Source organism: Mesoplodon mirus, assembly GCF_964341445.2.
Source record: "Mesoplodon mirus genome assembly, chromosome: X".
Lineage (NCBI taxonomy): Eukaryota > Metazoa > Chordata > Mammalia > Artiodactyla > Ziphiidae > Mesoplodon > Mesoplodon mirus.
In genome coordinates, this window is record NC_138981.1 from 14,419,827 (window position 1) to 14,434,535 (window position 14,709).

At 40.6% G+C, this 14,709-nt stretch overlaps 1 protein-coding gene across 1 annotated transcript in view; it reads right to left on the reverse strand.

Annotated features, from left to right (window-relative positions):
• The window catches only part of PIR (pirin), a 104,567-nt gene that overhangs the window by 5,703 nt on the left and 84,155 nt on the right, over nucleotides 1–14,709 (reverse strand). The window contains 2 exon segments of the mRNA XM_082610378.1: nucleotides 3,871–3,937; nucleotides 11,554–11,636. Coding sequence (XP_082466504.1) covers nucleotides 3,871–3,937; nucleotides 11,554–11,636 — 150 coding nt within the window.

A 14,709-nucleotide genomic window follows, 5' to 3' on the forward strand; every position in this document is an offset into this window, starting at 1 on the left:
ATATCACTGATGAACATAGATGCAAAAATCCTGAACAAAATACTAGCAAACAGAATCCAACAACACATTAAAAGGAGCATACACCATGATCAAGTGGAATTTATCCCAGGGATGCAAGGATTCTTCAATATATGCAAATCAATCAATGTGATACAAAACATTAACAAATTAAGGAATAAAAACCATATGATCATCTCAATAGATGCAGAAAAAGCTTTTGACAAAATTCAACACACATTTATGATAAAAAAAAAACTCTCCATAAAATGGGCATAGAGGGAACCTACCTCAATATAATAAAGGTCATATATGACAAACCCACAGCAAGCATCATACTCAATGGTGAAAAACTGAAAGCATTTCCACTAGGATCAGGAACAAGACAAGGATGCCCACTCTCGCCACTATTATTCAACATAGTTTTGGAAGTCTAGCCACAGCAATCAGAGAAGAAAAGGAATCCAAATTGGAAAAGAAGAAGTAAAATTGTCATTGTTTGCAGATGACATGATACTCTACATAGAAAATCCTAAAGATGCCACCAGAAAACTATTAAAACTAATCAATGAATTTGGTAAGGTTGCACGACACAAAATTAATGCACAGAAATCACTGGCATTCCTATACACCAACAATGAAAAAACAGAAAGAGAAATTAAGGAAACACTCCCATTTACCACTGCAACAAAAAGAATAAAATACGTAAGAATAAACCTGCCTAAGGAGGCGAAAGACTTGTACTCAGAAAACTATAAAACACTGATGAAAAGAAATCAAAGATGACATAAACAGATGGAGAAATATACCATGTTCTTGGATTGGAAGAATCAATATTGTGAAAATAACTATACTACCCAAAGCAATCTACAGATTCAATGCAATCCTTATGAAACTACCAACGGCATTCTTCACAGAATTAGAACAAAAAAATCTTACAATTTGTATGGAAACACAAAAGACCCCAAATAGCCAAAGCAATCTTGAGAAAGAAAAACGGAGCTGGAGGAATCAGGCTCCCCGACTTCAAACTACACCACAAAGGTACAGTAATCAAGACAGTATGGTACTGGCACAAAAACAGAAATATAGATCAGTGGTACAGGATAGAAAGCCCAGAGATAAACCCATGCACATACGGTCACCTAATTTACGACAAAGGAGGCAAGGACATACAATGGAGAAAAGACAGCGTCTTCAATAAGTGGTGCTGGGAAAACTGGACAGCTACATGTAAAAGAATGAAATTAGAACACTCCCTAACACCATACACAAAAATAAACTCCAAATGGATTAGAGACGTGGATATAAGACCAGACACTATAAATCTTTTAGAGGAAAACCTAGGAAAACCACTCTTTGACATAAACCATAGCAAGATCTTTTTTGACCCACCTCCTGGAGTAACAGAAGTAAAAACAAAAATAAACAAATGGGACTTAATTAAACTTAAAAGCTTTTGCACAGCAAAGGGAACCATAAACAAGACAAAAAGACAACCCTCAGAATGGGAGAAAATATTTGCAAATGAAACAACAAAGGATTAATCTCCAAAATGTACAAACAGCTCATGGAGCTCAATATCAAAAAAACAAACAATCCAGTTAAAAAATGGGCGGAAGATCTCAATAGGCATTTCACCAAGGAAGACATACACATGGCCAAGAGGCACATGAAAAGATGCTCAGCACCACTAATTATTAGAGAAATGCAAATCAAAACTACAATGAGGTATCACCTCACACCGGACAGAATGGCCATTATCAAAAAAACTACAAACAATAAATGCTGGAAAGGCTGTGGAGAAAAGGGAACCCTCTTGCACTGTTGGTGGGAGTGTAAATTGATACAGCCACTATGGAGAACAGTATGGAGGTTCCTTAAAAAACTACAAATAGAACTACCATATGACCCAGCAATCCCACTACTGGGCATATACCCTGAGAAAACCATAATTCAAAGAGACATGCACCACAATGTTCATTGCAGCTCTATTTACAATAGCCAGCACATGGAAGCAACCTAAGTGTCCATCGACAGATGAATGGATAAAGAAGATGTGGCACATATATACAATGGAATATTACTCAGCCATGAAAAGAAATGAAATTCAGTTATTTGTAGTGAGGTGGATGGACCTAGAGTCTGTCATACAGAGTGAAGTAAGTCAGAAAGAGAAAAACAAATACCATATGCTAACACATATATATGGAATCTAAAAAAAAAATGGTACTGAAGAACCTAGTTGCAAGGCAGGAATAAAGATGTAGACATAGAGAATGGACTTGAGGACACAGGTGGGAGGGGGAAGCTGGGGAGAAGTGAGAGCAGCATCAACATATATACACTACCAAATGTAAAATGGTTGGTGGGAAGCAGCCGCATAGCACAGGGAGATTGGATCAGTGCTTTGTGATGACCTAGAGGGGAGGGACAGGGAGGGTGGGAGGGAGACGCAAGAGGGAGGAGATATGGGGACATGTGTATGCATATGGCTGATTTGCTTTGTTGTGCAACAGAAACTAATGCGGTATTGTGAAGCAATTATACTCCAATAAAGTTCTATTAAAAATAATAAATAAATAAAATAAAAATAATCAGTGTTATTTAAATTTATGATCAGCCAGGTTTTTTTTTTTCTGAAATCACTGTGCATACCTATAGGCAAGGCAAGGTAGTGTAATGGGATTTTAATGCATGTTAAATTTAATAATCAGATAAGCTAACATACACTATGTTTTGTAGCATTTATCTAAGCAATAGGTTGGATTCTGGGTGCTTTTAGACGTTCCCCATTCAATCAAACAACAGTATTTTGAGGAAGTCAAGACAAAGAATTGAAGTGACTATTATGAGTCCTTATTCCAGGATTTTCTGCCTCCAAGTACAGTTATCTCTGTTTTGTTTTTATTGACATATAGTTGATTTACAATGCTGTGTTAATTTGTGCTGTACAGCAAAGTGATTCAGTTATACATATATATACACATACACACATGTATATTCTTTCCCATTATGGTCTATTATAGAATATTGAATATAGTTCGCTGTGCTATACAGTAAGACCTTGCTGTTTACCTGTTTTATATCTTTGGGTTTTTTTCTTTTTTTTTTTTTTTGGCTGTGCCATGCAGCTTCTGGGATCTTAGTTCCCCGACCAGGGATTGAACTCGGGGCCACGACAGTGAAAGTGCCGAGTCCTAACCACTGGACCACCAGGGAAGTCCCTCTATTTGTTTTTTAAAATAAACTAAGAATGACTCAAATATTTTAGAAACTTCCAAAGAAATATTCCTAAGAGGTCGCCATTTTTCACTAAAAATACAATAGACTACAAGGACAGTATTGAAATCACTGTTATTTATGGGAATTCCCTGGCAGTCCAGTGGTTAGGACTCGGTGCTTTCACTGCCATGGGCCCGGGTTCAATTTCTGGGAACTAAGATCCTGCAAGTAGTGCAGCGCGGTCAAAAAAAAAAAAAAGAAAAGAAAGAAAGAAATCACTGTTATTTTTGGTAAAGATAAAAATGATATTCAAGTCCCCAGTAGACCACAAAATCTTTTTTTTTAAGTTGAAATTCCCTATGACACTATGTAAACAACACTATTTTTGTTTTCCCCACAGTTCAAACTTCAATGTCCTACATGTGGTAGATACTCAAGAAATGTTTCCTTAAAGGAAAGAGAATGAATGTAGAAATGAAAACCATGTATATATTTTCCTTTCAGAATGGAGAAATGAAACAAAATCCTCAACTTTGTAGATGGAGAGAGGACAAAAATCCAGCTTTCTTCCCGGTGACCCTATATATGTACACTACTTTCAAAGAAAAGGAAAACCAACCAAAGAAACTGCCATCATTTGGGGCTTACCATGTTGGACAACTGGTTCTCTTAATGGCTCCCCAGCAATCAGGACGAAGTGGTTTCTCTCAGGATCCTAAAGTCAAGAAAGAGACCATCAAACAATAAACAGCCTTATTTTTGAATGTCTGATTAGGAATGATTTGAAGTTGACATTCAGGCCAAAGGGATGATGTCCCTAATTCTAAAGATAAATTCCAGAAATATTTTCTGTGCAACGCGTGATATGGAAATGCTTATTCTTTAAGATGTTTGGTAGCAATCAGAACTCAAGAGTATGTCCTGAACACCAAAATAATAACCTTCTCTAATAAAGAAGGAGAATTTAAATTAAGATTTTTCTTTAACTAGACACATCTTTATGACAAACTATGTAATTGACTTGGCCTATAATAGAGCTTATAATTTCCTGCTAAAAATTTAATTTTTAAAAGTGAAGATTATTTATGCAAATCCAAAAGTAACATTTTATTACTTTTGACATTTATTACTATTAATGTAAAATATGCCTCAGAAATGTTGCACTAAATGGAACCTTACAAAAACATCCCAGGAGGCTTCCGTGGTGGCGCAGTGGTAAAAAATCTGCCTGCCAATGCAGGGGACACGGGTTCGAGCCCTGGTCCGGGAAGATCCCACATGCCGCGGAGCAACTAAGCCCGTGTGCCACAACTACTGAGCCTGCACTCTAGAGCCCCCAAGCCACAACTACTGAAGTCCACGTGCCTAGTGCCCGTGCTCTGAGAAGCCACCGCAATGAGAAGCCTGCGGACTGCAACAAAGAGTAGCCCCCGCTCGCTGCAACTAGAGAAACCCTGCGCGCAGCAATGAAGACCCAATGCAGCCAAAACTAAACAAATAAATAAATAAATTTATTAAAAAAAAATCCCCGAGATACCTGCTCAGGCAAATTTCTCTCCAAAAGGGTCCTATTGTGTTAAAGTCTCTAAAAGTTTTTGTTTAGAATTAAGACTAGGTTTTTTTCCCTGAAACTGAAAAAAAATATTAATTATTAAATCCAGTGCTAGTGTGGATGCAGGGAAAGATACACTTTTCTATACGTCATTTGGGAGATTTTAAGTCGGTACTGTAATCCTTCTAGAGAGCACTTTGACAATATGACTTCAAGCCCTCCTATCGCTGATGTCCTCTGACCCAGTAATGCCAGAGAAACCAGCAGAAGAACCTCCCATCACACTTGTGATAATATAAATGTGATAATATATTATATGCTCCTACTCATACAAAGCTCTTTAATTAGAAATAATTATAATGTTACTAGTACCAGCAGATTTATCACTGGATTCAATTAACATGAAGCATATGAAGAACAAAGTCTTTAATCTTCCATGTAGTTAGAAATATTTGTATCTTACAGAACCGACATTTATTTCTCCTTCTGCCTCTAACTTTAAAAAATTAAAAGGGAATTTAGGGTCGAATGGTTTCCGCGAAAGTCTTAATTTACTGCCTACAGTCCCAGGGCTCTGCATTTAGTACATCCACCCAGTGGATGCTTTAATCATTTCTTCATGTTTAAAAAACATCTGTTTAACCATTCCCAGGCCTGTATTTATTTACACATCACCTTATATATCCATAACCCAATTTGCTGTCAAAATATGCCAATGTGAACTCAGCTGAAAATCAAAGAGTAAGCTAAAAAGGCTTCTACTGATTCAAATTTTAAAAACAGATGTCATAAACCCCATGTACTGAAGTTTAGTCTTTTAACCTTAGTACAGACCCTCACTCAGTCTTCACTTACTCTCACATTATACACAACGTTAATAATTAAGCTTTGCGGTTATCAGATCCATGAGATTCAAAGCTAGGAGACAGGGAAGCACTACTATACAGCAATACAAGGAAATGGACAGCTTAATATCAATTATGGAAATTAAAGCACACACCAAGAAAACTATGAAAAACAGGCACAGAAGCTTAAAACTTAGTCTAGGACCACTTACTGTAGTAGCCAGCAGGCCCTGAAGACATCGTCACACTTTATAGCTCAGGACAGTAAATATACATGCTGATGACCCAGTGTTATGAATAAGTTAAATTGTGCATACTACTATGCAATAGCCCAATAGTCCCCAAGAAGGGGGAAGGTTTCTACCTAAGGGCTTTGAAAGGGTGGAATTTCAGTGTGAATCAAATGACATATTCAAGAAAAGTATCTTAGAAAAATAGTTCTGATCGCTGGTGTTACATTAATTTAATCTGAGGGAAGACATCACTAAAAAGTGTTTCGAGGTGTTTGGTTTTGGAGGGGATACACACTTGAGTTCTAGGGTCAGGAGGCAGAGGAGAAAGGGTCGGGGGTCACGAGAGAAGGGGAAAGGAAAGGCCTACCTCCTGGTGCCACGGGTGTGCGACTCCTCAGAATATAAGTTTCTTAATTCAGAAGATGCGTCTTTTGTGAGTGACAAACGTGTCCTACAGTTTACACAGTTTGGAATAATAATAAAGTGTTCAAAATACAAGTTTTGCTCCTTTTGATATTACTCAAATCAAACGATGACTTTCATTTATATGTCAGACAGTAGGATAAAAGGACACTTGCATTTGGTCTGAAATGAAAAATGATTCAACTGCTGGGTGCTGAGTTGTTTGGGAGTTCGGCTTTCTATTTCAGAAAGCTGAAGGTTGGAAGTAAGCCAGAAACAGAAAAACAAATATCACTTATATGTGGAATCTAGAAAAATGATACAGACGAACTTACTTGCAAAGCAGAAATAGAGACACAGACATAGAGAACATATGGATACCAAGGGGGAAAGGGGGGTGGGATGAATTGGGAGATTGGGATTGACATATATACACTACTATGTATAAAATTGATAAATAAGAACCTACTGTATAGCAAAGGGAACTCTACTCAGTGCTCTGTAGTAACCTAAATGGGAAAAGAATTTAAAAAAGAGTTGGATATAAGTATATGTATAACTGATTCACTTTGATGTACACCTGAAGGTAACTCAACATTGTAAAGCAACTATACTCCAATAAAAATTTTTAAAAAAGGAAGAAAGAAAGCTGAAGCTTGGTCCAAGCTTCTCTGATTTTTTTTTACAAAATTAACCTCTGCCTGGCCCCTTCTCCTCTAACCTAAGCCAGATGTTTTGGGTCTTTTTCTTTTTTCTTAAGTGCATCCTTTTCCCTCCCTTAACTAGCCTTCTTTGGTGAAAGTTGATCATCTTCCTGGATATTCAGTAGAGTGCTTCTGTGGCTCCAAGTCCCAAATGCTGCTATCTTGAAAAGTCCTCCTCTATGGCGACCTTGGGTACAGTGTCAAATGATGAAAATCAGGCCAAAGCAAAGAGAAAGAAAGACTTGTTTAAGATCATGAGTCCCTGTGTGGATCTAAGTCAGTGCCCTGTTAGGTTCTGATGAAGAGACCCTCACACAAAGGCAACAGAAGTTCACTTACTGCTTTATGGACAGTTGCCCCAACTGAAACTCATGATCTCTTGGGGCCCAGACCATGTCTTTCACTTTGGCACACCTTCTCAGAGTTCCTAGTTTCCAGTCAGGCCCTTCTGGGTTTACATAATAATTTACTTTTACAAATTGCTCTTTGTTATTCCGTCAATACTGGCAAGACATGTCTTGAGTTCCACTGACACCAACAATAAATGATCGAAGCCCAGATGAAGGCTAGGATTTATTTAAGGTGTTGTGTACTCAGAGTTTGTTTGATTAATCAGAAATACAAAGCTGGAGATGGTAGTGGGACTCTGAGAAGGAAACTAAGGGCATGCTTTTACATCAGGAACATTTAATTATGGTGAAATATTACCTGAAAACATTATCAGAAAGAAACTGAGCTTTAACAGGACTTAACTGCATGTAACTGTTCTTACTAGACTTCACTATTTATACTTCTTAGGCCAATTGAAAGAGAAAACAGTGAACTGTTACCAGTTTTTGAAGATTAATGGTTTATTTTATTATGAATTTTTACACATCAGCAAAAAGTTGTCTCTAGCTTTAAAAGGGTGTTTTAGTTGTCTTTCGATCTTTATTTTAATCAAATATTAATCCGTATTAGTTTAATGAATTCCCCATGAATGGTGCCAGTTAAAGAGTATCCTTATTCTCAAGTATGGTTTTGATGGCAGTCAATGAGGAACTGATTGTCTACCTTGACAAACTACAAGTAAGTTTGCTAATCCATGAGGCCTGAGACTTTCTCAATAGGACACTAGTATAAACATGAGTTTTAAGCTGAGATCAAGTCTTCATATCAAATCCATGTGCTGCTGATCATGGAGCCATCTTGGCAACCAGGGTACCAATTGTGGGCCAAAGCAGCACAGGGAGCTTTAATGCTTGAAACAGAGGTTGTTCCAGGGTGACCATTACAGTCCAGGCTTCAATGTCCAGAGGAGCCCAGGGTTGATCCCCATCTCTAAAAACAATGAAAAAGTTAAGGCCATTCTGAAGGCACATGCTGGGGTTTAGGCTTCCTCTAAGAAGTCAGAGAGTCTGGCTTAAAGACTCTTCAATCTAGCATAAACCAAGCCCCCTGCAGTTGCTACCCACCACGGAAGACTTCAGAATACAGTCACAAAAGATAATCCACACTCTGAGTGAAAAAGGTAGGGGTCCCTGAAGCCTAATATGTGCTGGTCTAAGATGAGTCAAATGCTAAAATGGAGCAGGGAAACCTGGGGAGAGAAAAGATGTGATCTATCAATACATCAACTCTTCCCTGCCCTCCTCACCTGCCCTGGAGGACTGGCCATTCTAGAGGAAACTGCCCAGGCTCCTGAGCCACCAGGAAGACAGGCATGATGGTGAAGACACAGAGTAAGAAGCAGAGAAAGGGCAGGGAGAGCAGTGCCAGAGGGAAGCTGGGAACTATATATCAACTCCTCATTCCTGTCCACAACTCCATGCACATGGGAATGAGGGAGAACTGGGAAGGCACAGCTTCCTTCTTTAATCCTCAGGGTAAGTCTAGTTCCAAGTGACGATACCCCTGGCCTGGAGCCAGAGTAAATTAGGGTCCTTTAGGGCCTCTGTAGAAACTCATGTGCCCTAAACCTTGGGGCCTAAGGTATAAATCCTCATTAGGTAACATGTACGTGGCATGACCACCTGTCACATCAGGTGTTTAGATCAGTGACCTTTCCAGCTACCATCACTGGGCACCCACTATGTACCAGACCAGGGATTAGCAAACTTGTCCGTGTAAAGAGTCAGGGAATAAAGATTTTAGGCTTTGTGGGCCATCCAGTCTCTGTTGCAACCACGTAGCTCTACACTGTGGTGTGAAAGCATCCACAGACAGACGGAAATGAATGGGTGTAGCTGGGGTTCAATAACCCTTTAGAAAAAGTTTAAATCTAGCCTGTTGGGCATAAAGTACTGACCCCCGTGCTAGATGTGGCCTAGACTGTTGACCTACGTAATCTCACACAGTCCATCTGACAGCCCCACGCAGTTAGCATCATTATTTCAACTCTGCAGAAGAAGAAAATGAACGAAGCTCAGGGGGGTTGAGAACTGTGTCCAAAGTCACGTGGCTAGTGAGTGGTGAAGCCAAGGTTCACACCGTCACAGGCTGCTCCCGTTGTATCTAAGGAGGACTTTCTACTCTTCACAGATGTAAGTGATACGTGCCCATTTAAAGGTTAATGTTTTGGAATGAATTTTTTCACAGAACTCTTTCTAATGTCTTGATGGCTCAGGCTACACTTATACACAGTCAGAATTACAGAAGCGCCCACAACAGAACCGTGCCCCCAGGGCCGAGGAACTGATGGTTTCAGTCACGTCTCTTCCATCCTGCTGCCTCTCTTTCTGGACCCCCTCACCACTTCTTCCCGGTGTTCTGCTTCAGCTTCCGAGTCCTTATCAGCTGCAATTTGCCCTCTGCTATAGTATAGGAAGGACTGAGATTGTCAAGTTAAACCAGATAATGTCACAGACTAATCCGCTGTCAGTAGGGTCTAGCCTACATATAGCTTCCATGCCTCTTTCATGCACTGGGTGAAAACAGACGAAATCGCCATTTCTGTAGGTCAGAAGTGGCAGTTCCATACAGTTCGACCTAATTATAGTGAGCACAGACCCTGAGATACGCATTTCCTCTGGAGCTCATGGGGTTTTCCTTTGCCTTACTTCACTGCTCCTGGAGGTGTTGCAGAGGATTAAAGCAGCAGTAGGGGAGCTGTCAGCAAAGTGGGTTAAGATACAATCATTCCTCACATCCACTGCATTCTACCACACCAGGGCCGGAGGGCTGGAAGTCAGTCAGATGGCCTCTCTGCCAGTCACCTGCACGCCAACATAGCTTTCATCCCTACTTCTCAAAATTCATCTTTGCAGGAGCTTCTGCACAACTGTCTCTTCAATTCTCCGTATCAGAATGTCACAAAGTGGCCAGATGGGTTTAATAGGCTCACAAGACGGTGAGCGAATAGTCCAAGGGAATAGAGGAAGGAACACAAGGAAGAAACCTGGCAACCTGGATTAAAAAAAGCTCCTTGGACTCCTAAAATATCAGAAACTTTACTTAAAAGGCAAGGACTCAACACAAAAGGACTACAAAATGGATCATATGTTCCTCTCAGTTCAACATGGGGCTGACTTTCAGAGGGCTCCATGGGAATATGTGTGTAGATCTATATTTATACCCCTAAAGGGCCGATCCATTTTCACTTATGCTAACGATAAAATCAATCAATTGTATAAAGAAAGAAAAAGTGAGAGACAAGGAAGAGCTGCCTTCAGATTCAAGTTTCTAGGGGTAAACAGTATGGACTTCCAATGATTCCTAAAGATGAGGAATCAGTGTAGATAAAACCTTAAAATAAACCAGTAGAAATAACAGAAGTTAATGAAAGGGGTTGATAAACTTGTGGCATAGTTTCTTTCCCGGAGGAAGAGAAAAAATTTTCCAGGTACACAGGAGATTTCGGCATTTTCCTGGAAACTAGTACAAAGTACAAGTTAAGAAAATTAAAGCAACCTAAGTGTCCATCAACAGGTGAATGGATAAAGAAGATGCAGTACATATATACAATGGAATATTACTCAGTCATAAAGAAGAATGAAAGTTTGCTATTTGCAGCAACATGGATGGACTTGGAGGGCATTATGCTAAGTGAAGTAAGTCAGAGAAAGACAAATACTGTATGATATCACTTATATGTGGAATCTAAAATATACAACAAACTAGTGACAAAAAAGAAGCAGACTCACAGATACAGAGAACAACTAGTGGTTACCAGTGCTGGGGGAGGGGCAAGATAGGGGTGAGGGATTAGGAGGTACAAACCATTGGGTGTGAGGTAGGCTCACAGGTATATTATACAACACGGGGAATGGAGCCAATATTTTATAATAACTGTTAATGGAAAGTAACCTTTAAAAATTACATTAGGGCTTCCCTGGTGGCGCAGTGGTTGAGAGTCTGCCTGCCGATGCAGGGGACACGGGTTCGTGCCCCAGTCTGGGAGGACCCTACATGCCGTGGAGCGGCTGGGCCCGTAAGCCATGGCCGCTGAGCCTGCGTGTCTGGAGCCTGTGCTCCGCAACGGGAGAGGCCACAACAGTGAGAGGCCTGCGTACCGCAAAAAAAAAAAAAAAAAAAAAAAAAAAAAAAAATTACATTAAAAATTTTAAATGCAAAAAATTTTTTTGAAAAAAGACAATTAAAGATTTTTAATACTTAACCTTGTTCTCCACCTGGACACTGTCACCTTCCCCCAGCACAGCTGTGTGATGAGGTTCTATTTTTTGTTGTGTGTCATCAGGTCCTACAAAAAAGATGACCCACTTAATTTAGTCCTCATGGTAGTACATTTCTCATACGATTACAAACTTAGTTAACTACACAGCACCATAATATGAATTTCAGGGCCTCCCTGGTGGCGCAGTGGTTGAGAGTCCGCCTGCCGATGCAGGGGATACGGGTTCGTGCCCCGGTCTGGGAGGATCCCATGTGCCGCGGAGCGGCTGGGCCCGTGAGCCATGGCCGCTGGGCCTGCGCGTCCGGAGCCTGTGCTCCGCGGCGGGAGAGGCCACAGCAGTGAGAGGCCCGCATACCGCAAAAAGGAAAAAAAAAAAAAAAAAAAAATATGAATTTCAAGTTCAGAAACAACCAACTTAGGAATCTCCTGAAATCTCTTGTTGATGATATTGGCAATTATTAAAGTCCGAAACTGGCTGCTTTCCAATGTAGAAAAGGACAAGGAAGTGAAACCTGTATTATGTTTCCACTTACACTTTCAATGTCGTGCCTAATAGGTTAATTAATAAGCAAAGTCCTTGGCATTACATGCTAATAAGAGTGTTTCCTTGGGTCAATTATAAACCTCAAAAGATTTAAGCATGCTTAGGAAAATTAGTAAATTCCATCGTTAATTCCTTTCAACAAGTATCTATTGAACACCTACAACTAACTGCCCAGCACTGTGAGAAAATGCAAAGAAGTGCAAAGCCGATTCCTCACATACAAATAACTCAAAATCTCACTGAGAGAAACTAAATATATATTCATAAAACAGAGACTAATTCAACTCGAAAACAGGTAAGTTGGAGAGCTAGTGAACAACAGCTGTGGAACTATGTACAAGGCCCTCTGCTAAATGCTGCGGGAGTGGAGAGGTTTCAGGATATATCTATTTCCATCCCTTCTATATTAAGGCTCACAGATAAAACAGAAAAAATAATACGAATGAAATTGTGTGTTAAAGGCAACAAGAAAGGAATAAACAAAGTTCAAAGAGAGAACAGGGACTGCAGAGCTCTGCAGGATCAGATAGACAGATAAAAGGCAAAGCTAGGATGAAGGGTGCTGTAGACAAGAGGACAGACTGTGCAAAGGGGAGGGGCTGGCAATGTACAGGGCATGCCCGGGTGAACCTTCTATCATTGCTGGAACATTCTTCTGGGAGGAATGATGGCAATGCACACTTGCTTCAGGTCAAGGGAAGACATGAAGGCCATGCTTATCCATATAAAATGGAGGGCCTCTGAGGAAAGGGTGTGTGTGGGAAATGGTTAGATCTGTGTCTTGGAGAAATAACTGAAAGAAGAGCACAGAATAAATTGAAGAGAGCAAGACTGAAGTTAGGATGACCTGTTAGGAGTTTATTCTAACAGTCTCAGTGGAAATGAATTCCAGTCTGAACTGGGAGAGTGGACACAGAAAAATAGGAATGGGTTTGAGAGGTGGAGTGGAGAAAGAAAGATTGGGCAACAATGGGAGAGAGAAGAGCCGAAGAACACGATTCTCCCTAGGAGCAGCATCATGCAGCGGCCTGAAGGGCCACAGCAGGCGGCAGGCGGGACGTGGCTGGGCCTTTCAGCTGACTGAAAACCAGACACGTGAACAGACAACAGAGAGAAGACTCCGGGCAGGCTGAGAAGCCCGTAACGATGCCTGCATGGCATTCTGGACTATAAAAAAAAAAAAAAGGCATTCACCTGACACGATACAGCTAAAGCTGAATAATCAACATGGAAGCACTTATTTAAGCGAAAGCAGTAGCTTGAGGAATTACCACATAAACATAATTTGTGAATTTTGTAAATACTCACTGGAGTTCAAACATAGTCATATTTTCTAGAGAAGGCCTCCCTTTCACCTCCACTTTGGAGATAACCAACATGAAGCAGCAGGGTTCATTCTGATGCTTGCAAACGTGAAACAGGATTCTAACAGAGAACTTCTTAACCTGGAGTCAATGTGTTCCCAAGGGGTCCATGGATAGAATTCAGAGCAATCATGGACTTGCATGGGAGACAAATGACATCTTTATTTTCACGAACACCTAACTGAAATGTGGCCTTTCTTTCAGTCATGACTATAGCCAGAAAACCACAGCAGTATTAGCTGGACCAATAATTCTGTTTCCAGTAGAAATCACGGATATTTTCGTATCACATTAGCATTGTAAAGATCTCAAAATAAGTTTATGTTAATCACTACTTAACAATTTAAAGTAGACGTGCTTCTGGATCATGTTATTTCAAATGTCATCAGAGAAGCACACATGGAAATGTATCACAGACTTGTTCTTTTAAGCTTTTAATGACACCATTGAATTAAAAAAAAATGAAAAACATTGTTCAGAGGTGGGGCCTTGGCAAATGTCAAAAGGGTTCATGGCACAAAAAGCTTAGGAACTTCTGTCTCAGAGGCAGTGGTGTGCTAGTTAATGTTTACCAACTGGCTTTCGGGGACAAGGGGAAAACCAAACCTGATTTGTACTGTGTGCCAATTTCCATGGTTTAAATGCTCCCGCTGTGGCCAATTTCAAGCTACCAAGCTGAGGCCAGGGAAGAGGTACACAACCTGCTCCAGCGAGCTGCCAAGAGCGAGCCCCAGCAAATCACTGAAGGTTTATCTTCCCCCAAGGATTTAGGTTAACAGATGTCACGGCAGTGAATGATAGAACTCCGCTGATTTTCTACTCATGCAAGGATGTGGCCATAAAAAGAGGGGTCTCGGGGCTTCCCTGGTGGTGCAGTGGTTGAGAGTCCGCCTGCCGATGCAGGGGACACGGGTTCGTGCCCCGGTCCGGGAAGATCCCACATGCCGTGGAGCAGCTGGGCCCGTGAGCCATGGCCGCTGAGCCCGCACGTCCGGAGCCTGTGCTCCGCAACGGGAGAGGCCACAGCAGTGAGAGGCCGCGTACCGCAAAAACAAAAACAAAACAAGAAAAAAAAACAACAACAAAAAAGAGGGGTCTCGGAGTCTAAGAATAATCTCATTTAGATTGGGGTAATATTTTACACTGTGATATAAAGCAGCATTTTATTAAGTATGCTTTACTGAGATTCCCTGGGAGCAATGAACCATGTCTTTATCTTCAATGAATTCAT